Below are 24,112 nucleotides of genomic sequence, written 5' to 3' on the forward strand. Positions count from 1 at the left end.
GAGCCAGCAGCATAGAAACCAGCCAGGTACCCCCACTACGTCACACAGGCCAATGCTCAAACCACTGAGCTATCCCTCCTCATCAGACACTTACGGCAGTCAGCACAAGTGTCGCCCTGAGGCATAAGCTTGCCACAGCTCTTGCAGGCTCTGAATCCTTGGGCGCACAGCATGCCCTGACGCACAACAAAGATAATTGGGGGTGCGGAACAGCTTCCATATGAAGAAAAATTAAAAATCTGGAACTGTTTGGCTTAAAAGATAGATAACTAAGGGGGTATATGCTAGAGAGCTATAAAATCATGAATGGGATGGCGAACACGAATAAGGAAGTGTAATTTATTCCTTCACACAACACAACTAAGAATCACCTGATAAAAATAATAATCAGCAGGTTTAAAACAAAGGAAGTACCTTTTCACACCTTACACAGCCACCATCTGTGGAACTTGTCGTGAGAAGCTGTGAAGGCCACAAGTACAACTAAGCTCAAAAAAGAATTGTATAAGTTCTGGGGGGATGAGTCCATCAATGCCTATTAGCCAAGATGGTCAGAGATGCAACCCCATGTTCCAGGTGCCAGGAGCTAGGGCTGGATTACAGGAGATGGAATCCTAGGACATTAGGGCTGGAAGAGCCCTCAGGAAGCCATCTAGTCCAGATGCTGACTGGTAAGCCTGGCCGAGAAGGGAACATCTCCCTACTCGATTCTGTCAGCGGGGTTTGTCTCAGCCCCTTGGAAAAACAAAACCAACTGTTGTGGGTGCTCACAAACAGGGCGCTATTTAACAGTTCAAACAAAGTAACGAACGTAGCTATAACGAGGACCCCCACAACTAAAGGGAAGAAGCACAAAGATGGTGCACAACTGCGACTCAGGTGAGTTCCCCTTCCCCAGGATGGGACCCAGGTAAGGAAATGGAGGATTGTGAAACCACTACCATATCCTGCAGCTTGCGGACCCTCACATCTCCAGATGGTGTCACAGGTAAAGAACAATCAGGCTGTGTCAGCTCTGCTCCGGCGATGGTTAGCCCACTCCCCTCCCCGCGCCATCGTGGGTGTGCGTATGTCCTTGGTGTCAAAGGGTGGCAGCTGGTAGTGTACAACTGTGTGCTGGCGTACTCCTCTAAGCAGCTCCGGACTCTGCCACTCGGAAGGGCAGCCCCTTTGCACTGAAGAGGCAGCCCTTAAATAAGCAGCTGTTGCTAGGCAGAACCTAGGTCACTGGTCTGGCTAGTTTTCCCACCAAAATGTCAAACGAGCAGGAAAATGCCCTCAAGGGAGGAAGGAAAAGATGTCCAAGATGGAGTCCATGTTGTTGTTTGGACTTTTCCAAAATGATGCACCTGTGTTATTGATCACCAAAACTTTCCCCCTACACAACCCCCTGCTCAAAGCAGGGCCAACCCAATATTGCCTTGTTCAGTTCTTTCCCTTTGATGCATCTGGCAGCTGCCACTGTCAGAAGACAGGAGACTGCCCGAGATGAACCCCTTGCCTGATCTACTATGGCCGTATTTATGTTCCTCTGGGTTTCTCCCAGATGTTCGTTATTTTCAGGAAGGCAGTAATTTAGTTAGGTAATTCCCAAGGGTGAATGTCTGCTGGATTGTCTGGTTTATGGGGTTTATTTGTTTTTCAATTGGCTGAGTATTCCTTGACTTCTCAGTTGGCATTTATTTTAATAAGATCGTTCTTCCTGATTTTCCCAGATGACTTCTGGTTGAAAACACCTTTTTAAAAAGAATTTAACATATCAACTATTTCTGAAACATCATTAATTGCATCCCTGGCCTCTCAATCGCCCTCTCCTGCACGGAACATAACCTTGGGAACCAATGCAGAGAAATGACTCTGAAGAACAGGAAACCATGGAGGAGGAACACCACACTGGTCAGAGCTCTGGTCGCTATTTTTATGAACTCAGTGATGCCAGTGCACCAAGTACAACAGAAAATGGAGAGGGGTCCTGTCTCAAAGGCCCCAAAGATGACAGAAGCAGCAGCGGAAGGGGGTGTGGTCAAGAAGTGACGGTGCTTGGCAAAGTGCTGCTCAGAGGGAACAGGCTGCAAACTAGAAGGGTAGGATGCACAATGGCGGCCAGAGAAAGGTCTCTATCCAGGGAAGACCTTGTGTGGGAAAGGGTCCCAAAGCCAGCAAGACAAGCACACTGCAAGACACTAGGCAGAGAGGCTATTGTACTGAGAGACAGAATTTGCAGCCTCCTTGAATCCCAGGACAGGCAGAAGACTTTCCAGAAACCAGGCCACTTAACTGATCATTTACTGGGACACATAGTGAATATAGGCCTGTTGCCTTAGTAACAGTTGCTAGGCAATGCGTTCCGCGATTCGTATTTTACTGTCACGCTCTGAAGAGCTGTGGGCCCAGGGAGTCTCATCGGAAGCGTGTTCTGCCTGTCTCGGCCCCCCTGGCGGGGCAGCTGCCCGCACTGGCCTAGCCGCAGCCCTGGGAGAGCGCGGTGGCACGCGCAGGGCCCAGCCGGGGCTGTAGGAGCAGGGGCTCCTGTGCAGCAGGAGCTACACACACTCTTGGCTCCAGCTGTGGAGCAGGAGGGACCTGACTGCTGGTACTACAGGGCTGGCGACCTCTGGCCAGGCAAGCTCCCAGGCCAAGGCCTGGCTCTCAAGGCTGAGTGTCCTAGGGCTGCAGGGAGGCAGCAGGTCCACCCTTGCCAGTGAGGAGTGGCCATGTCAGACAGCCGTTTGCCCGAGGCAGGGGTAGATGGCAACAGGCCATCTGAGGCATGGTGGGCATCAGGGCTTGGGCTTCCCTGGGAGTGTGGGGCAGTACACTGAGGGAAAGGCACCGTGCGCCTGCAGTAACTCGGAGGACAGGTAACTGAGGGTGAGACACCGGCCAGCAAACAGTGCTCTGAGGCTGGTGAGCCAATTCCTGGGGGGACCAGCAGCAGGCGCACAGGGGCGAGTGACGACCCATCACAGGACCCCTTCTGTAAACTCCATGGGTGGAGGTTCAGAGATCTCCATCCCACAGGGCTTAAGAGGAAATTCAGAAACCACTTCTATGAGGCAGGGGCTGAGTGTGGTCACCTGGGGGAAGAGCCAGAGCCAGCCAATCACAGACTATACAGAACAGCAAGAGGCAGAGCGTGGCAACAGCTCTTTTGGGTTCTTTTCAGTGGTGGGTCGCATCTGCCTAAGTCGCACTCAGCCAACACCTACAGTCACCATTCAGAAAGGGTGGGCTACTCAACTCGGCATCCTTTACATTACTCGAATTACCTGTGTTTTCCTTATGATTAGTGCACTTTAGGTTGTGTGTCTACTCCAAACACACAGGACGAGAGGTTTTCCTTAGCAGCGCCTGTACCGCTCGCTCGCACGCACGCACGCACACACTTCTCTTGTGCTCCACACCACAGAAATGAAAGGGCTGCCAGATTGCCACCCTCTCTCTCAACCCAGTTGAGGCAAGTCAGGCAGTGGGAAAGGAAGGCAAGATACAGGGACAACATATCTCCAATACCTCCAACCCGCCCTCATCCCCTACGTGACTGTCCCTACATGCAGCGTCTCCTAAGGAGGTAAGGGCTGGAGTCCTACGACACAACAGATTGCAGAACCACCCTGTCCAGAGCAGCTACGTCCACGAGTGCACAGTGACGATGTGACTGCAGCCGCAGGGAAAGAAAGGCTTCTCTGAGGCTGCATCTAGACTGCAGGCTTCTTGTGCGAGAGATCTTCTGCAAAACCTTCTTGCACAAGAGAGAGTCCACACCACAAAAGCACATCGGAAAAGCAATGTCCATGGACGCTCTCTCGCAAGAAAGCTCTGATTGCCATTAACAGAATGGCCACCAGGGTACCTGTGCTTCTTCCGATAGGCTATTCTTGCCCAAAAAGGAGTTATTCCTTGTAGAAAGAGGAATACCTATACCGCAAAAAACCCTCTGTTCTGTCGATTCACTGTACATTTTCTTGAGCAAAAACACGCTTGAGGTGTGGATGCTCCGCGGGTTTTTGCACAAAAACAGCTGGGGTTTTTTTGCACAAAAACCCTGTAGGGTAGACATAGCCTGAGGAAAACTCTCAGGCCCAGGGAGTTTGCATGCTGCCCTCAAAGGGGATGCATTAATCTCATAGCAGAGTAGGACACACTCCAACATCCATTTCACAGAATCACTGGACTGGAAGGGACCCCAAGAGGTCTTCTAGTCCAGCCCCCTGCATGCAAGGCAGGACTGAGTATTATCTAGACCCGTGGTCACCAACAGGTCGATCGCGATCGACTGGTCGACCGTGAGGCCTCGACCACTCGATCGCGAGGCATTCGCGAGGCATCCCTCCCACCCCCGAGAAGCCCCACTATTTACCTCAACTGAAAATGGAGGTAGTGTCGGCTTCCCGGGATAGATAGAAGTCCCACAGCTTAGCGCCACTTCCGGCGATTCCGCAAATGCGCTAGCTGCTCTGCCGGATGTACTGCGGGAGGGAGCATCGGCTCCCTGCACCGCACAGGAGGGGTGAGTCAGCCCCAGGGGAGGCGCGCGCAGGGGGGTCGGCCCCGGGGCAGGCACGCGTGGGGCTTCCCTGCACCGGGGTGGGGGCATTGGCGTTGGCACAGGGCTTCTCTGCACCGGGGGCGGAAGTGGGGTCAGCCCCCTGGGAAGGTGCATGCGCAGGGCTTCCCTGCATAGGGTCAGCCCCGGGGCAGGTACGCGCGCACGGGGCTTCCCTGCATGGGGGGGGGGACCCAGTCGTCCCTGGGGTAGGCGCGCGCACGTGCGCCAGGCTTCCCTGCGCAGGGGTGGGAGGTCAGCCCTGGGGCAGGCGTGCGCTAGTTTTTTTCGGGGGGGGGGGGGAAATCCTGGGAGGAGGCACATGTAGGGGACTCTGCCTCCACTGGCACCCCACTCCCCAGCCCCCACTCCCCAGCTACAGAATGCTGTCCCCACTCCCCAAACGCTGTCCTCACTCCCCTGTCCCCAGCTACAGAACTCTGTCCCTATTCCCGTCCCCGAACTCTGTTCCCACTGGCACCCTGTCCCCTGCTGCAGAACCCTGTCCTCTGCCCTCCCAGCACCCTGTTCCCTCTCCCCTGCCCCCAGCTGCAGAACTCTGTCCCTATTCCCGTCCCACTCCCCGAACTCTGTCCCCACTGGCACCCTGTCCCCTGCTGCAGAACCCTGTCCTCTGCCCTCCCAGCACCCTGTTCCCTCTCCCCTGCCCCCAGCCGCAGAACTCTGTCCCCACAAAATGTATAATTATAAATGCTTCATTTTAGATTTAAATAGCATGAATAAAAAACAGCCCATTTATTTCATAACTATAAACACGTGATTTTAATTTGATACATCGCATAATTTAAAAATAAACTGTTTATCAGAGTGTGTAAGTAAGGGCTGAGGATAGCAAGTGATGGACAGGAGAATAGAGAGGGCGGGGCTTCAAGGAAGGGGCAGGGCAGTAGATCTTCGCCTGTTCTGAGATTTAAAAAGTGATAATGGGTGTAAAAAGGTTGGAGACCACTGATGTAGACAGTCCTTGGGAGGAAATGACTTCTGTCCTTGCATATGTTCCATGAAAGAGCCAGAGTCTAGAGGTCTTTCAAAATTATTTCATTTTTTGGCAGGTAAACTGCAAGAGCTCTACATGTACAATGAATGAATGCCAGGCCACCTCTCCATTGCTAAAATGAGGTTTAGAGTAAAACATTGGCAGAGGGATCCTTGGGTTGATGTGCAAGTGCGATGCCATCTTAGGGAGGAATTTAAAATGCAACACCCTGTCCATGTGGAAAATTGTATGGGAGAGGGTCTGCCACAAGCACCCTTAGCGTCCCCAATTCCTCTGACTGACATAATAGTGGCCAAAAATGCTACCTTCATAGAAAGATGTGGCTGAGAGCAAGATGCCTGTGGCTCAGATGGAAACTTAATGAGAAGTGATAAAACAAGGTTTAAGTTTCAGGGTGGTACCAGTTTTGCCAACACAGAAAAGACTTGATTCATACCCTTCAGGAGCTGGACAGTGATTGTGTAGGAACACACAGAGCAGGTGTCTACTAGGAGATGAGTCACATCAGATTTCACTCTGCAGAAGCGAACAGATATCCTCCAGGAATCTCAGCTCAAAAAGAGGAAAATTCCTTGTTGGCCACACAAAAACACAAATACTTCACTTGGCTTCGTAGCATTTCTAGCAGGGTTCTTTCTACTGCCATTAACTGAGTAGGCCTCTCTAACTCTATACCATGCAAGTACCAAGGCCCCAGGTGAAACATGGCTGGGTTCAGATGCCACGTCCACCCTGCATCTTGGGTCGCTACCTGATGTATCAGGGAAGGAGAATGAAGGTCAGACAGAGTTCAAGCTTCTTTGCTTCCTTATCGCGTAGGGTAGATTTGGGTTGTCGACGCTCGGTAGCCACTGACTACCGACCAGTTGGGAAGCGAGGGGGAGAGTAAGTACTCTGAGCCTTTTGCAGGTAGGAAATGCCTCTTTTCAGCCCACTTGGACACTGCTGGAATCATGGCAGCCCTGGCATCATGAATAGAAAGCACCACTCTACTCAGACAGGAAACATGTAAAATGGCCATCAGTTTGTGTGGTGCTTCCTGGACCTCTTCCAGGAGAATCTGACATGACCAGGTTCCTCTCTGAAGTCAGCCCTAGAGTGACTTCATCTTCATCATAGTGTAGCAGGGAAGTTGGATTCACGCAGGGAAAAAGAGGACAACATCGCAGGTGTAGCCTTTCCCACACCCGTTTCTCTTCTCTCTCATGTTGCTGGAGTTATGGCTCTAAGGACGTTTGAGGTAGCTCTTCCTCTAATCTGGGAACCTCAGATCTCCTTTGGTCCCTTGTGTCATGAGCTGAGTATCCCGGGTGGTAGTCTCATGGCCCTTCTGGGATTCAATTCTGCCACTGCAGATTCTCCTAATGCCTTGGCCCTGGACCCTGGGGTGCTGGGCACCAGTGGTACTGGATAGCAAGCATTCTCTAGTATCCAAGTACTAAGACCGGCTGGAAACTCCCAACATTATATCTGGGATGAATCTTCTCCAGGGGCCCCTGGGGCACAGCCTGGGACCTGATGCTTCCCACAGTCCTCTTACAACTCAGATTGCAATCCCAAATCTTTGGGGTGGAGAGGGTCCCTTGGTACTTGAGGGAGCAGTGATGACCAGTGCTCCTGGTAAGCTGTGCACTTGTGCGCATCTGATTAGCAGAGCACCCACAGCTTCTACTTGTGGTTCACATTCACATGCCGTGTGTACATAAAAATTATTCTGCACATGGACAAAAAAGATTCGAGGGAACATTGGTGATGACCTGCCTCCACTTGTTGATGGTACTGGGACTGTCTGACTCAACTCCTGCATGTGGACTGAAATGGAATCATAGAATCCTAGAGCTGGAAGAGACCCAGAAGGTCAGCAAGTCCAGCCCCCTGCTCTAGGCAGGACCAATCCCAATGCAGAGGAGTGCCATTGAGAACTCTGTGCCAGGCAGTGAGGCCTGGGGAAGCGTAGCAACCCCAGTTCTGAGAGCAACAGAAGGTCTTCCAGAACCAAAAAAGTGAACCAGAGAAGATGGATCACTCATGGATCACCCCCGCTCAGATCGCTGACGAGTACACAAGATGCAGTGGAGCTGATGAGGTGCTCAGGAAGCAGTCCCAGTACCAGAAGATGCTGCAGTTTTGCCCTGCAAAGTAGCCCTGATCCTAGTGATAGACAGTCCCTGGAGCACGTAACGACTTGGTATGGGGCAGGGACTCATGTCTCATTAGAGGGCATGAACAGGAAACCTTCCCCCTTGCTCTTTTGGAAGCAGTTATATCTGCCTTCCCTATATTCCCTTACTCCTCGTGAAAGCAGGGTTACTGGCATCAACCAGAGTGTCCCCCTCACTTCAAATTAGCTGTCTTAACTGGACCACTAACTCAAACCCTGAAAGATCGACAGCAGCAGCTCTGTAGTGGAGATGCACGTAAAGAGAGCAGGAGATGGATGTGCGTACCACATGGACAGCCAGGGGAACATCTCCAGTCCCAGGCACATGGAGCACACGAGCAACAGGAAGTGCACTACACAGAGTGAACCATCACACACTTATTGGCCAGCTGACCAATCTATGATCTGTGTTCACATCAGCAAGGGCTGGAGGTTCAGGGGACCCAAAAAATGTCAAATGCTGCTGCTAACATGCAAATAAGCACAAATGAGAAGCCACCCTGTAAAGCCATCCCAAAGCCCTGAACCAAACATCCAGAGACAGGGACTTTTCTTCCTTCACAGGAGGGGATAAGCCCCTCTTTTACACCTGGGAACTCTAGGGGCTTAAGTCTTGCAGGGCAGTAGAGAAACCTAGGTGTCAATGTGCATGCAGAGAAAAGGGGTTTACCCACTGGGAACAAGCCCTTCACTCCGGAGACACTGCTCAAATCAATAGTCTTGTGTCTGTAGGCTGGAAGCCCCAGAAGATAAACAGAGGGCATCAGCCAGTCTGGACTTCTCCCCGCTTAGGCACTTACATATATGTGGTCCTGTTGGTAGCGCTGATGCAGGTTGAGCAGGATAGCAGCCTCATGCAGGTCTCCCAGCATGGCCATGTCTTCCACCCCCTCCACACTAGTCTGGTGCATTGGCAAGACCTTCCTCCCGGAGAGGGAGCCCTGTGGGTAGCAGAGTACCTGGAGAGAAGGGGGAAAGGAATCCATAACAACAAAGTGCACAGAATCAAAGTCTGCTTCTCCCTGCGACAAGCGTCACTGACCGCAGATCGGAGGTGGAGCTCAGCGCCGGGTGCATATTTGCTGTTGGGTTTCATTTACACTGCTCCTTACATTCCAGCCCTATCTGAACGAGCGCTCTGGAGACCAAGGCGGGGGAGCGGGAGAACTAAGGATGTCAGCGGTTAACAGGTGGCCCAGGTGGGCTGGAGCGGTCTCCCAGCTGGACAGAGAAAATGGCGTTGGCTCAGAGAGCTCTGCCTGCCTCCTGCAGCCTCCTACCGACTGCCTGTAACTCCAGGACATAGGGCAGTAAGGGAAAGCAGCCAGTCTGAGGGGTTTCCCCCAGGCCGCACTGTAATCTGGCTGGAGTTGTGGCCATTTTATTGGCTGTCTACAGCTTCTCTCCAGCCAGCACTTTAAGCCCTGGTTCCCAGAGCCAGCTTGCAGGTCTGTGACACAAGGCCCTTGTGGGGACAGCTCAAGTGCACTGCTCTGCTCGGCTCATAGCACAGGCTCTTCCCCAGACAAACTACTTACACTGGAGTAAGAGCTCTAAATCCACGTGTCCCTTGAGTCTGAAGGGAAAGAAGCAGAGACCCACCCCGGGCTATTCTGAACACGCAGCCAGATGGCTTTGCTGCACCTCCTCTCCAGGGTAGATACAAACTGGTTTTTTAAAGTAAAATTTAAAAATCTGGGTGTTTTATTTCAGTAATATTTTTAAAATATACTTTTTATAATTAAAATTGAAATTGAAGAATTATGTTACGGCCTACATTTACTATATATTTTAGAGCATAGTCCTATAGAAAGTCACTGGCCCAAAACTCTTGTTTGAGGGTCTAATGTTACATATGACATGAGATGGCCACAAGCCATAAGGAGGAAAGTAAAAGAATTAAAATCACAGTGATTCAATATGAGTGTAAGCCTTCAGAAGAAAACAAAACAAAACAGCCACAAATTGGCACACTGCTGTGACTGCTCCATGTAAGAGAAGAGGCAGGTTAGGGAGGGTCTGGCTTGCTTGCTTCTTGGAGGCAAATGGCAGAAGGGATGATATAAAGATCGAGATCATGGATTTTAGGAAGGGGTAACCAGAAAGGACTACTCTGGTCATCTAGTCTGACCTCCTGCGTCGAGCAGGCCACAGAATTTCAGCCAGGAACTGCGATATCAAGTCCCCTCTTGTGCTGAACAAGAGTCTCTCCCTTAGAAAACATTCAGGTTTGATGTCAAGATTTCAAGTAATGGAGAAGCTACAATGTCTCTTGGCAATCAGGTCCAGTGGCTAATTCCCCTTTGTGAGGGGTCAAAGTCTAGTCTCCAAAGAAACATTGTTCGCACCACAATAACAATACTGATAATCTACTATATATTGGTATGTGTGTCTGCCCATCTGCGAGTCCATTTCTTCCAGAACTCCTCCTAAACGGTAAGAGCTAGAAACACCAAATTTGGGATGAAGCTTCCTCTTCTCCTGACTTAAAGCCAGGTTAGGGTTTGGTTATGCCAGGACAACAGGATGTGCCTGGAAACTGATTGTTTCTCATCAAATGGAAAAGGGAGGGCTCCGAGAACAGGGAAAAATATTTTAGCAATATTCTTACAAGCAACTTCAGGAAGTCTGGGTTAGATAAACAGACTATAAGGTGGACAGAAAACTGGCTAAATTGTTGGGCTCAAAAGGTAGGCTCAATGTCTGGTTGGCAGTTGGTACAGTAAAATTCCAATAATCCGGCACCTTTAGGACCCAGGGGGTGCTGGATTATCAGATTTGCCGGACTATTGGAGGGGGGGCTATGAGGGATCTGGGGTGGGGGGGATGCCCCAGACCCCTCATAACCCCCCCTTCCGATAGTCCGGCTCTGCCCCAGGCATCCCTGATTCAGCCGCTGCTGGTCAGTTTCAGCAGCGGCTGAATCGGGGACGCCTGCAGCAGAGCAGCTGGGGTGCTGCTGGGTTGGTCCGGTAGCGCCGACACTTGGCACGGTGAGACCAACCCAGCAGCACTCCAGCTGCTCTTGGGGACGCCTGGGGCAGAGCAGCTGGGGTGCTGCTGGGTTGGTCCCACAGCGCCGAGGAGAGGCACTATTGGACCAACCCAGCAGCACCCCAGCTGCTCTGCCCCAGGCATCCCCAAGTCACTCGCTGCTGATACTGATCAACAGCTGACTCCAGGAAGCCCGAGGCAGAGCAGCTCTGCCTCGGGCTTCCTGGAGTCAGCCGCTGGTCAGTTTCAACAGCAGCTGAATCCACATGCCTGGGGCACAGCAGCTGGGGCGCTGCGAAACCAACCCGGCAGCACCCCAGCTGCTCTGCCCCCGGCTTCTCCGATTCAGCTACTGGTCAGTTTTAGCAGCGGCTGAATCGGGGAACCTGGGGGCAGAGCAGCTCCAATGGTCCGGCTTCCCGGAGCACTTCCGGGTTTCTGATGGTGTCGGACCATCAGGAGTACCGGACCATCAGATGCCGGACCATTGGAATTTTACTGTACCAAGCAAAGTGCCCCAAGGGTTGGTTCTGGGGCCGGTTTTGTCTTTAGTAATGACCTGGCTGAGGGGATGGATTGCTCCCCCCCCCCCCCCAAGCAAGTTTGCGGATGACACTAAGCTAGGGGAGAAGAAGCTATGTTGGAGGGCAGGGACAGGATCCAGAGTGACCTAGTCAAATTGGAGGATTGGGCCAAAAGAAATCTGATGAGGTTCAACAAGGACAAAAGCGGAGTCCTGCACTTAAAACGTACAAATTCCAAGCACTGGGGATCAACTAGTTAAGCTGCAGTACTGCAGAAAAGGACCTGGGGGTTACAGTGGATGAGAAGCTGGATATGAGTCAACAGGGCGCCCTTGTAGCCAAGAAGGCTAATGGCAGATTAGGGTGCATTAGGAGCATTGCCAGCAGATCCAGAGAAGTGATTATTCCCCTTTATTCGGCACTAGTGAAGCAACATCTAGAGTATTGCATCCAGTTCTGGGCCCCCCACTATAGAAAGGATGTGGCCGCATTGGAGAGGGTCCAATGGGGGGGGGGCGACCAAAATGATTCAGGGGCTGGAGCACATGGCCTGCGAGGAGTGGCCGAGAGACTTGGGCTTATTTAGTCTGCAGAAGCAAAGAGTGAGGGGGGATTTGATAGCAGCCTGCAACTTCCTGAAGGGGGGTTCCAGAGAGGCTGGCGAGAGGCTGTTCTCAGGGGGACAGGTGGCAGAACAAGGGGCAATGGGCTCAAGTTGCAGTGGGGGAGGTCTAGGTTGGATATTAGGAAACATGATTTCTCTTGGAGGGTGGTGAAGCACTGGAACATGTTCCCTAGGAGATGATGGAATCTCTATCCCAAGAGGTTTTTAAGTCCCATCTTGACAAAGCCCTGGATGGGATGGTTTAGTTGGGGTTGGTCCTGATTTGGGCAGGGGCTTGGACTCAGTGATCTCCTAAGTCTCTTCCAAGCCTAGGATTCTAAGATTTCTCTAAAGGCAACAACAACATATATAAAAAATACCCTAAAGTCACCTGGGCCTGCAGGAAGAGTTATCGATTGGATGGGAGAGGAAGGAGCCAGCTACCTATGAAGTGTCCCCCATAGGTTTTTCGTTTCAGAGGTCAGCTCTGCACAGGTTGTTCTGGTCCCACACAAGTAACACAGCGAGAACTTCTCAAAAATTTTCCATGATTTTCACAACTTGTGATCATGCTGGTCTTGTTCCCATGGTGCCTCAGAACCATTCCCAAAAGATGCCTTGACAACCTTCCGCCTAACTACAGAGCACGGTGCTCCTGGATGAAGACAGTGTTGCAAAGTGTGAATATGAAATATGTTGGTGTGAAGGTTTCTGGTCTCTGGGAGGCATGTCAGGGTCCTCATAGCAGTTTAAAGGGACACAGTAAATCTGAAATCTAGTCAGTTTCAAAACAGGAGTGAAAGTAGTTTCAAGTATTTAAATCCACCCACATCCCCTACCAATTTGGTGTTACAGTTGCATTTTCCTGGTTTTTTAAAACTGATTTTCTCCTCCATTGCTGAGACACAATCACACAAACAATTGAGGAAACTGGCTAACAGTCTATACAGCAAAACCAGAGAGATTCTGCAAGACACATAAGTTAACTACACCAGAGAGAGAGCACAAGAGCATGAACATGAGGAAGAGCCCTTCTAGTCTCTGTCAGTTGCACTGACATCAGGTGCTAGGGGAACATTTTCCAGACACAAGTGTGATACTAAGTTTACTATTTCCATTTAACATAGGAAATCATCTGAGACCAAGCGATTTTGACCCACAGCCTCTTTTAGCTGTATTGCCAGCCAGAGCCTCATGTGAACCTTGATTTCCAAGTATACTCACCTCTCCATAAACTGTGGTGAAGAGCACAAACCCATCCTTGCATGAGCCAACCGTGCACGGCTGCAGCTGATCTTGCTCCTGTAGCCACACCAGGGTGCCCTGAAATTAGAAAGAGCACAAGATTCAAATCACTTTCCACAGTACCTTGCACCAGCTGCTCCCACATTTGCATGACAGCACTCAAAAGAGACACCCATCCCTGTTTTCACAAAGGAACTACAGCACACTTTCCATGTGCCAGGTCACAGCTCCGTGTCACAGGCAGAGGCTGCAGTTCTACCTCCTGGAGATGAAAGGTGGACCTCCGGATGGGTATGCTTGATGCACAAGCACACATACACTCTCCCCACTTACGTTAAGCAATGGCTGAACAATTTTTCTTCACCAAAAGTAATTAGCTTTTGGCAGAGGCCAAACCTGAGAAAGACCCCTTTAATATAAAATTTGTGGGAAGCAATGAGCACTGAAACAGGATTAAAACTTCACACAACTGGTCATTATCACTAATGCTATGAAATAAAAATTAGGCACCTATTTAGCAAACCACACGCTTCTGTACCAGGAATTAAACTCTCTGCCTCAGTTTTATTCTGACACTATCAACACAGGATTGGAGTGCTTTCCATATAAATAAATCAACAGCAAAATCCTTAGTGCACTTCATGAAGACTCTGCCTCTCCTCCCTTTTGAGGGTAAGAACTCTACTTGTGCATGTTCCTAAGTGTTTTGCTGAACCGGAGCGCTGAAAAGAATTTGTAAGGGAGGACTGGCCTGTGCACCAAGGCCTGTGAGAGTGAGGGGTCATTTTCCAGGATAGATTGTAGATTGCTGATAATGCATTGGAGGGGTTTAAGTTGTGGGCTACAAGTGGAGTTCTGTTGTTTTCTCTTCTTGGCCTGTCTTGGAGTAATTCACGTCTGGGTACTTGTCTGGCTCTGTCAATATGGGTATGTCTACACTACAGCGCTAGTTCGAACTAACTTAGTTCAAATTAAATAATTCGAACTAAGCTAATTCGAACTAACGCGTCTAGAACTAAAAACTAGTTCGAATTAGCGTTTTGCTAATTTGAACTAGCAAGTCCACATTGAGTGGACTCTGAACAGGGCTTAAGGATGGCCGGAAGCAGTGCCGGCAGGGCATCAGAGGAGTACTTAGAGCGTGGAGATGCTGTCTCAGGCTAGCCGAGGGCTGCGCTTAAAGGGTCCCGACCCCCACCCTGGACAGACAGTTCTCAGGGGTGCCCCGCTTGAAAACCAGTCCTGGCTTGGATTGCCCGGAGTACCCACACTGGGCACATCACACCACTCGGCCATCAGCCCGGCTGCACTTGCCGCAGGCTGCCATCTGGGCAGAGGCGGCAATCGGGGGGCTGCAGGAGAGGTTCCACCCCCAGAAGCCCGCAGAGCCAGCCCAGTCCTCCCCATCGGGGGCTCGTACCCCATTCCTCCCTCACCTCCTTCCACTTACCCTTCCCTAGCCCCCCTTCTTATTGATGTACAAAATAAAGATAACGTTTCTTCAAACATTGACTCTGTCTTTATTGAACAAAACTGGGGGAGACTGGGAAAAGGAGGTGGGAGAGGGGAAGAGAAAGGCTGGGAGAGGGGAGGGCAACTAACATGATCAGGGGTTGGAAACAGGTCCCAGATGAAGAGAGGCTACAGAGACTGGGACTGTTCAGCTTAGAAAAGAGGAGACGGAGGGGGGACAGGATAGAGGTCTCTAAAAGCAGGGGTTGGGTGGAGAGGGTGCATTCAGAAAAGTTCTTCATGAGTTCCCATAAAGAAGGACTAGAGGACACCAAAGGAAAGGAATGGGTAGCAGGCTTCAAACTAGTAAGAGAAAATTGTTCTTCTTCACAAAGCAAATAGTTAACCTGCGGAACTCCTTGCTGCAGGAGGCTGTGAAGGCTACAACTAGAACAGAGTTGAAAGGGAAGTGAGATCAAGTCATGGAGGTTGGGTCCATGGAGTAGTCTTAGCCAGGGGGTAGGAGTGGTGTCCCTGCCCAAAGTTTGTGGAAGGCTGGAGAGGGATGGCACGAGACAAATGGCTTGGTCACTGTCTTCGGTCCATCCCCTCCAGGGTTCCTAGGGTTGGCCGCTGTCGGCAGACAGGCTACTGGGCTAGATGGACCTTTGGTCTGACCCAGGACGGCCATTGTAAGCTCAGGGCTCAGGGTCGGGGGTCTCAGTGGACCCCCTTGATTTTCATGCACACCTGCTCCTGGGTGGCCAGGCTGGCAGCTCTCCTGCCCTAGACGGCCACTTTCCTGTGCCTAGTGCGGAGATCGTGGACGAGGTCCACGATGTCCGCACTAGCCCAGGAAGGTGCCCGCCTCTTGCGGTCCAGGGCAAGCTCCCAGGAGCCGCCAGCCTGGTCCCGGGAAGAGGGAGTGGGCTGGGGGACATTGGGTGGGTGGCTCTGTGCCGTGCTAGGTGCAGGGTCTGCTGGCTGGGTGCTGGCAGGCTTGCACCTGGCACGGGCACCGTAGCCAGCCCGTGCCCCTTTAAGGGGTCCGGGGCCGGGAGGGGGGCATAGAGTTTCCCTGGTGTTGGCCAGAGTGGCCACCAGGGAAACCTAGGGAGGGCTAGCCTCCCACTAGTTCGAACTAGGCTTAAGCCTCGTAAAATGAGGTTTTCCTAGTTCGAACTAAGCACTCCGCTAGTTCGATTCAAATTCGAACTAGCGGAGCGCTAGTGTAGCGGCTATGAATGTTAGTTCGAACTAACGGACGTTAGTTCGAACTAACATTGTAGTGTAGACATACCCTATTTTATCACTTCTCCAGGTGGGTATTTCAGTTTTAAGAATGCTCCATATAGATCCTGTAGGTGTTTGTCTGTGGAATTCGAGCAAATCCGGTTGTATTTTAGGGCTTGGCTGTAAACAATAGATTGAGAAGTATGTCTTGGGTGGAAGCTAGAGGCGTGAAGACAAGTATAGCCGTAGGTAGGCTTCTGGTATAAGGTGGGGGAAATGTGTCCATCATGCAATTGTACTGTAGTGTCAAGGAAGTGACATAGATAGCTGCAGCGGCACAGGAGCCGGCAAACAGAGCTGTAAACAGGGGAGTTTGAGTGAGAGTTTGTAAAGGGAGTTTAGATTGTGGGACTTGTTTGGGGTTTGTTTTTGCTGTGGAGGGGGTGTTTTGGTTTGTTTTTGTGTTCACCAGATGTGACGGCGCGTTGGGGTCCCCCGCCTCCTGCACCCCGAAATGGCACGAACAGAGTCCCCCAGCCGGTAGAATGGAGGTAGTTTATTGCTTCTCCAGCATATAGCACAGCACAGATGTCAGCTGGTTACAGGAACTGGGGCTAAGAGGCCTCAGTGCCCCCCTTGAGATGGGGGAGTCCCAGCCCCCTCCCCAGCTCCTTCTCCCCTGCTTTCCAGACCGAAACTAAACTCACTCTCCTCCAGCCCTGCCCCCAGCCAGGGCAGCATCCACCTTCCTTTGTTCCTCTCCCTGGGGGATGGCTGGTCAGACAGGTTGACACACCCTTTGCATAATGACTCATCCTGTTTTGCTGGGCTGTGGTACCAACTGCAGCCATGGGGGGTTACCCCAGAGCCAGCAGCATAGAAAGTTGAGAGGTGGATAAGCAACTGATTAAAGGGGAGACTACAGCGGGTCATATTGAAAGGTGAACTGTCAGGTTGGAGGAAGGTTACTAGCGGAGTTCCTCAGGGATCAGTTTTGGGGCCAATTTTATTTAATCTTTTTATCGCTGACCTTGGCACCAAAAGTGGAAGTGTCCTGATAAAATTTGCGGATGACACAAAGTTGGGAGCTATTGCCAATTCAGAAAAGGATCGGGATATCATACAGGAAGATCTGGATGATCTTGTAAATTGGAGTGATAGCAATAGGATGAAATTTAATAGTGAGAAGTGTAAGGTTATGCATTTAGGGATTAATAACAAGAATTTTAGTTATAAGCTGGGGACACATCCGTTGGAAGTAACGGAGAAGGAGAAGGACCTCGGAGTCCTGGTTGATTATAAAATGACTATGAGTCGCCATTGTGACATGGCCGTGAAAAAGGCTAATACGATCTTGGGATGTATTAGGCGAGGTATTTCCAGTAGGGATAAGGAGGTGTTAATGCCATTATACAAGGCATTGGTGACACCCCATTTGGAATACTGTGTGCAGTTCTGGTCTCCCATGTTTAAGAAGGATAAATTCAAACTGGAACAGGTACAAAGAAGGGCCACTAGGATGATCCGAGGAATGGAAAACCTGTCTTATGAAAGGAGACTCAAGGAGCTTGGCTTGGTTACCTTAACCAAAAGAAGGCTGAGGAAGGACATGATTGCACTCTTTAAATATATTAGAGGGATAAATACCAGGGAGGGAGAGGAATTATTTAAGCTTAATACCAATGTGGACACAAGAACAAATGGATATAAGCTGGCTAGTAGGAAGTTTAGACTTGAGTTTAGACGAAGGTTTCTAACCATTAGAGGAGTGAAGTTCTGGAACGGCCTTCCAAGGGAAGTAGTGGGGGAGAAAGATCTATCTGGCTTCAAGATTAAACTAGATGGGTTTATGAAGGGGATGGTTTGATGAGATAACATGATCTTGGTAACTAATTGACCATTCATTATCAGTGGTAAACAGGTCAATGGAGGGACGATAGGAGTTACTATAGAGAACTTTCTGGGTGTCTGGCTGGTGAGTCTTGCCCACATGCTCGGGGTTTAGCTGATCGCCATATTTGGGGTCGGGAAGGAATTTTCCTCCAGGGTAGATTGGCAGAGACCCTGGAGGTTTTTTGCCTTCCTCTGTAGCATGGGGTACAGATCACAGCTGGAGGATTCTCTGCATCTTGGGGTCTTCAAAGTATTTGAAGGCTTCAATATCTGAGACATAGGTGAGAGGATTATTCTAGGAGGGGGTGGGTGAGATTCTGTGGCCTGCACTGTGCAGGGGGTCAGACTAGATGATCATAATGGTCCCTTCTGACCTTAAAGTCTATGAGTCAAGGAAGTGGATCTCTCGTGTGGACTGGTCCAGGCTGAGGCTGATGAAGAGGTGGAAATTGTTGAAATCCCTGTGAAATTCCTCCAGGGTCTCCTTCCCGTAGGTCCATATGATGAAGCTGTCATCAGTGTAGTGTAGAGTAAAGCTGCTATGGAGTGAGAGCTGAGGAAATTTTGTTCAAGGTCAAGCATAAAGACGTTGGCATATTGTGGGGCCATGTGGCTGCGCCGTTAACTTAAAGATATAAATTGTCTCTGAATTGGAAGTAGTTGTGGGTGAGCACAAACTCCAGAGCTCGGTAACCGGGTGTGCAGTGATGTCATTGGGGATGGTGTTCCTGATGGCCTGTAATCCATCTTTGTGTAGAATGTTGGTGTAAAGAGCTTTTGCATCCATGGTGGCCAGGATGGCGTTTTTAGGAAGATCTCTGATGTTCTGCAGTTTCCTCAGGAAGTTTAAATTAACGGAGATTGCCTATCTCCTAGAACTGGAAGGGACCTTGAAGGTCATCGAGTCCAGTCCCCTGCCTTCACAGCAGGACCAAGTACCACCCCTGACAAACTTTTGCCCCAAATCGCCTCCACAAGGATTAAACTCACAACCCCGGGTTTAGAAGGCCAATACTCAAACCACTGAGCTATCCCTCAGGTAGCTAGATGTGCTGGCAGCATAGGGTCAATATAGCCAGATAATTCTGTTGTAAGTGTGCCAATACCTGAGATGATGGGTCATTTGGGATTTCCAGGTTTGTGCATCTTGTGTAGCACATAGAAAACTCCTGGTCGGAGATGGGGAGGGAGATTTCTGTCGATTTGGCCTGGGGTGTTATCAGGGAGCTTCATGATCACATGATCTTCTTATTAATAAACTAGACAAATACAACTTAGATGGGGCTATTATAAGGTGGGTGCATAACTGGATGGATAACCATTCTCAGAGTAGTTATTAACAGTTCACAATCCTGCTGGAAGGGCATAACAAGTGGGGTTCTGCAGGGAGCTGTTTTGGACCAGTTCTGTTCAATATCTTCATCAATTATTTAGATGACGGCATAGAGAGTACACTTATTAAGTTTGCAAACTATTCCAAGCTGGGAGAAGTTGCAAGTGCTTTGGAGGATAGGGTCATAATTCAAAATGATCTGAACAAACTGGAGAAATGGTCTGAGGTAAACAGAATGAAGTTTAATAAGGACAAATGCAAAGTGCTCCACTTAGGAAGGAACAATTCGTTTCACATATACAGAATGGGAAGCGACTGTCAAGGATGGAGTACGGCAGAAAGGGATCTAAGGTCATAGTAGAACCACAAGTTAAATATGGGTCAACAGTGTGACACTGTTGGGGGGGGGGAGCAAACATGATTCTAGGATGCATTAACCAGGGGTGGACTGGCAATCAAAATAGGCCCGGGAAATGGGTTGAGAACGGCCCACATTTTCACATCAAAGAATTGTTTTTAAATTTATTCTTTGACCCCCCATTAGCCACACCCCTGACTCCCATAAGCCACAGCCCTGACTCCCATTAGCCAGGCTTCTGGAGGTAACACTCTCAGGGCAAGATGGACACATGACCAGAAGTAAAAGGTGTCATGTGACCCTGCTCTAAGGACTTTTCCCTCCATCCTCCTACCAACAGGGATTACTTTGGCCCCCACCAAACCCCCCCTCATGCAACTATCCTGCAATTGCATTAACCCAACGTGTGTGACATTAACTCGGGGGCGGAGAGGCTGGGGGAAGTGTCCCTCTAAGAGTTTCCTCCCATGAGCAGAATGGATTTGTGTTGTGCACCAGTACTGAGTTCATGTGGCTTGTTTGGATGTGCCACTGGGGCACAATCTCTTCTAAACCTCGACCTTTTCCCTCTGCTGCCACGTCTCCTCCCCTTACTCCATCAGCTCCCCTGGTGCCTGCACCTTCCCTTAGCCCCGCACCCTCCTGGTGCCCCTGCCCCCTTTTTCCCTGACACCCACCCCCTCACCACTCTCTGCCTCTGTTCCCCTCATGCCCCTGTGCCCTCACAAGATTTGCTCCATCCCCGCCTTCCTCATGCCCACCCCTTCTTTCAAACCTTCTCCCAGCACCTCCCCCTCTAGCCCCCAGTGCCCCTACCCTCTCCTCTCCCAGCATCACCCTGTCTCCCCTCCCACTGACACCTCCCCTCCTGCCCTTTTCCTCATTGTCTGCACTTGGCCCCCTGGCATTTGTCTCTCCTCCACCCTGTCCATTGATGCCTTCCCCTTTCTTCTCCTGACCTACCCTCCTCCCCTCAGCACAAGCCCCTTCCTCTCCCACCCCGTCACAATCCCCCTCCTCCTCCAGCAGCTGCCAGCTGGCCCTTTGGAGGACGGCCCACCAGGAAATTCCTGGTATACCATCGGGCCAGTCCACCCCTGGCATTAACAGAAGTGTTGTGAGCAAGACATGAGAAGTCATTCTTCCGCTCTACTCTGAGCTGGTCATGCCTCAATTGAAGTATTGTGTCCAGTTCTGGGCCCCACATTTCAAGAAAGTTGTGGAGAAATTGGAGAAGGATCAGAGAAGAGCAACAAGAATGATTAAAGGTCTAGAGAACATGACCAATGAAGGAAGACTGAAGGAATTGAGCTTGTTTAGTTTGGAAAAGAGAAGACAGAGGGGACATGATAGCAGTTTTCAGGTATTTAAAAGCATGTCAGAGAGGAAGGGGGAAAATTGTTCTCCTTGGCCTCTGAGGATAGGACAAGAAGCAATGAGCTTAAACTGCAGCAAATTAGGTTTGGTTTGGACATTAGGGAAAACTTCCTGATTTCAGGGTGGTTAAATATGGGAATAAGTTGCCTAGGGAGGTTGTAGAATCTCCATCTCTGGAGATATTTAAGAACAGGTTAGATAGACATCTATCAGGGATGATCTAGATCAGGGTTTCCCAACCTATGGGTTGCCGTCACATTTCAAAAGGGTCGCCAGGTGGCTCTTAAGGAGTCATTCACACATCTTTTGAATTGCCTTGGGTCACCAAGTCTTCCTGAATTGTCAAAATGGGTCCCCATCTGGAAAAGGTTGGGAACCACTGATCTAGATGGTGCTTGATCCTGCCGTGAGGGCAGGGGACTGGACTCGATGACTCTCGAGGTCCCTTCCTGTTCTAGTGTTCTATGAGCAGTTGGTTTAGGTTTTTTGGTATTCTTTAGTGGGATCAGAGGAGAGAAGCCTGTAGAATCTGATGTTGGTGAGTTCTCTGGCAGCCTCCTGTTCATAATCTGTTCTGTCCACGATGACTCCCTTTTAGAACTCCATTCATCTGAGGAAGTGGGTTGTGCCCATAAAACCTCATGATCCCATCTACATGTTTTGTTAGTCTCTAAGGTGCTACAGAACTATTGGTTGTTCTTTAAGTTTTTCCAGGTACAGACTAACTCGGCTGCCCCTCTGAAGCTAGTTATTTACTATTTACATTGCCCTAGTGCAGAAGCCCCAGTCATGGGTCAGGATGCTGCACAACACAGAACAAAAAAAAGCCTCTGCTCCAAAGAGCTCACAAAGTCAGAAAGGCAAGAGGCAACAGATGGATAGAGACTAACAGGCGAGTGCAAGGAAATAAGACGACAATACCGGTCAGTACAATAGGCTGTGGCCTCAATGTAGTGTGGAATAATTTCTCATCCCTAGGATCACAGACATTTCAGTAAAAGAAAAACACCCAGAGGTGTTTCCAGTCTGCTCTCCTGTCTCCTTTCATGAGGGAAAATTCCAGGTCTGACTCGTCCAATAAACAATGCCAATGACAATGCCAGATGCCACCAGTGAAATCAGAAAGCAACTTGCGCGACATGAGGGCTCACTAACCAGACCACTGAGACACATTTTAAATAGTGGAATTATAATGAATGTCAAGTTGCCCAGGGTTTGGGATGGGCACTTGCTCCCAAATAGAAATACCACAAAGCCACGTAAGCACAGTGATTCATAGATTCCCAAGCCAACCGAGTCCACACTAACTACTCGATTGATCTCCTGTATAACATAGGCCAGAAAATGTCTCCAAAGTAATTTCTGGAGCTGACAGTAGACAAACATCCAATCTGGATTTTAAAATGTGCCCAGTCTTAGTTCTTTCTTTTCTAAAGCTAGCTAGCACGAACATTTACACTCCTCAAGCATCTTCCCATTTCTCCAGGACTATGTTAAAAAAAAAATCAAGTCATACATCAAGTTCATTGGCCAGTTCCCTAATCTGCATTTCATCTAGACCACCTGCCTGGACTTAGGCATATTAAACACAAGAGTCAGCAGGGCGCCCTTCATTCCAAGAAGGTTAACTGCATATTAGGGTGCATTAGGAGGAGCACTGCCAGCAGATGATTATTCCCCTTTATTCTGCACTGGTGAGGCCACATCTGCAGTATTGCATCCAATTGTGGGGGCCCTGTTACAGAAAGGACGTAGATGCATTGGAGAGAATCCAGCGGAGGGCAACAAAACTAATTAGGGGGCTGGGGCACATGACCTTCAAGGAGAGGCTGAGGGAGTTGGGTCTGTTTAGTCTGCAGAAGCGAAGAGTGAGGGGGATTTGAGAGCAGCCTGCAACTTCCTGAAGGGAGGTTCCAGAGAGGCTGGCGAGAGGCTGTTCTCAGGGGTGGCAGGTGACAGAACAAGGAGCAATGGGCTCAAGTTGCAGTGGAGGAGGTTTATGTTGGATGTTAGGAAAACTATTTCACAAGGAGGTGGGGAAGCGCTGGGCTGGGTTCCCTAGGGAGGGGGTGGAATCTCCATCCCTAGAAGTTTTTAAGTCCCTGCTTGACAAAGCCCTGGCTGGAATGATTTAGTTGGGATTGGTCCTGCCTCGGGCAGGGGGTTAGACTCAATGACTCCTGAATAGGGATGTTAGATAGCGTGTAACTGAATACTCATGTAACTGCATACATTTCTAGCAATTACATGACTATTCGATAGTCCCCAGGGGCAGGGCAGCAGCCAGCGCACTCCTTGTTCCGCTCCCAGGAAGTCCCCTGCCATCAGGCCTCTACTGCCTCTGTATCAGAGGCAGCAGTGCGATGTGGCAGGTGGGAACTGGTTCACAAGGGGAGTCAGTTTCAAAACCAGCTCCTCATGCAAACTGGCTCCGCCTGCCGCCCAACGCAACAGCATGTGGCAGCAGCAGCACCTGTTAACTGGGGAGCCGAGCTCCTTGTGGACAGAGGCTGCTCCACGGGAAGCAGAGAAGTCTCTGTCCACGGAAGCTTAGACCCTTCATGGACAGGTGCTGCTGCCACTCCCAGAAGGAAGGGGAGCACTACAGTTGGGAACACAGCAAGCTAGGGGTGTCTTACTGCACTTTCCCCACAGCCGCTGGTGAGCGTGGGAGAATCGGAGCCCTGCTAGTCCCCAGGGCCGCCTCTGTTGGGGCGAGAGGCAGGGCAGGGGTGGAGTAAGGGCTGGGAGGGAGTGGAACAAGGGCAGGAAGAGGCAGGGCCTGGGGCAGAAAAGGGCTGGGGGAGGAGTAGTGGCTGGGAACCCTCCAGGTCCCCCCTCACTGCTTAGAGAGCTGTGACGGGTTTTTCTCCTGCCATGCGCAGGCAGCAGAGTAATTCTGCTCTCAGTGCTCCTCTGGGCCGTTTCTCCCGGCAGTGCGGTTAGGCTCACTGGCTTATGGCTCCCAGGATTACCCTTGCAACAGAAGACATGGATATTGGCCACCCTGCAGCCCTTTCAATAGAGAAGCTGTTTCCAATGGTAAAGGGGGTATTTGTGTTACTAGTTCAGCTCAGGGCTAAGGCTCTAGCTCAGGGGCTCTCAGGCTTCATGGCACTGAGCCCCCTCCCCGCAATAAAAATCGCTGCCTGGCCCAGGAGCGGGGACCAAAGCCTGAGCCCACTGGAGAGCTCCTGCCCTGGCAGTGGGGAGAGAAGCTGAAGCCCAAGGGCTTTTGCCTTCGGCGGAGGGCCTGCAGTCTGAGTCTCCACAAACAGGGCTGAAACCCCGAGGCGTCACCTTTGGGCAGTGGGACTGAGGCTGTCGCTCCAGCCCTTTGCCTTCAGCAAGCCTGAGCCAGCCCTAGAAACACC

At 50.5% G+C, this 24,112-nt stretch overlaps 1 protein-coding gene across 1 annotated transcript in view; it reads right to left on the reverse strand.

Moving 5' to 3' along the window:
- Positions 1-24,112, reverse strand: part of LOC102447238 (unconventional myosin-X-like) — a 316,165-nt gene that overhangs the window by 248,009 nt on the left and 44,044 nt on the right. Inside the window, exons 2-3 of the mRNA XM_075914469.2 lie at positions 13,072-13,170; positions 8,526-8,684 (exon numbers count right to left, since the gene is read on the reverse strand). Coding sequence (XP_075770584.2) covers positions 8,526-8,684; positions 13,072-13,170 — 258 coding nt within the window. The remainder of the gene's footprint in view (positions 1-8,525; positions 8,685-13,071; positions 13,171-24,112) is intronic.

Source organism: Pelodiscus sinensis, chromosome 7, assembly GCF_052426305.1.
Source record: "Pelodiscus sinensis isolate ZL-2025 chromosome 7, ASM5242630v1, whole genome shotgun sequence".
NCBI classification, from domain to species: Eukaryota; Metazoa; Chordata; order Testudines; family Trionychidae; genus Pelodiscus; species Pelodiscus sinensis.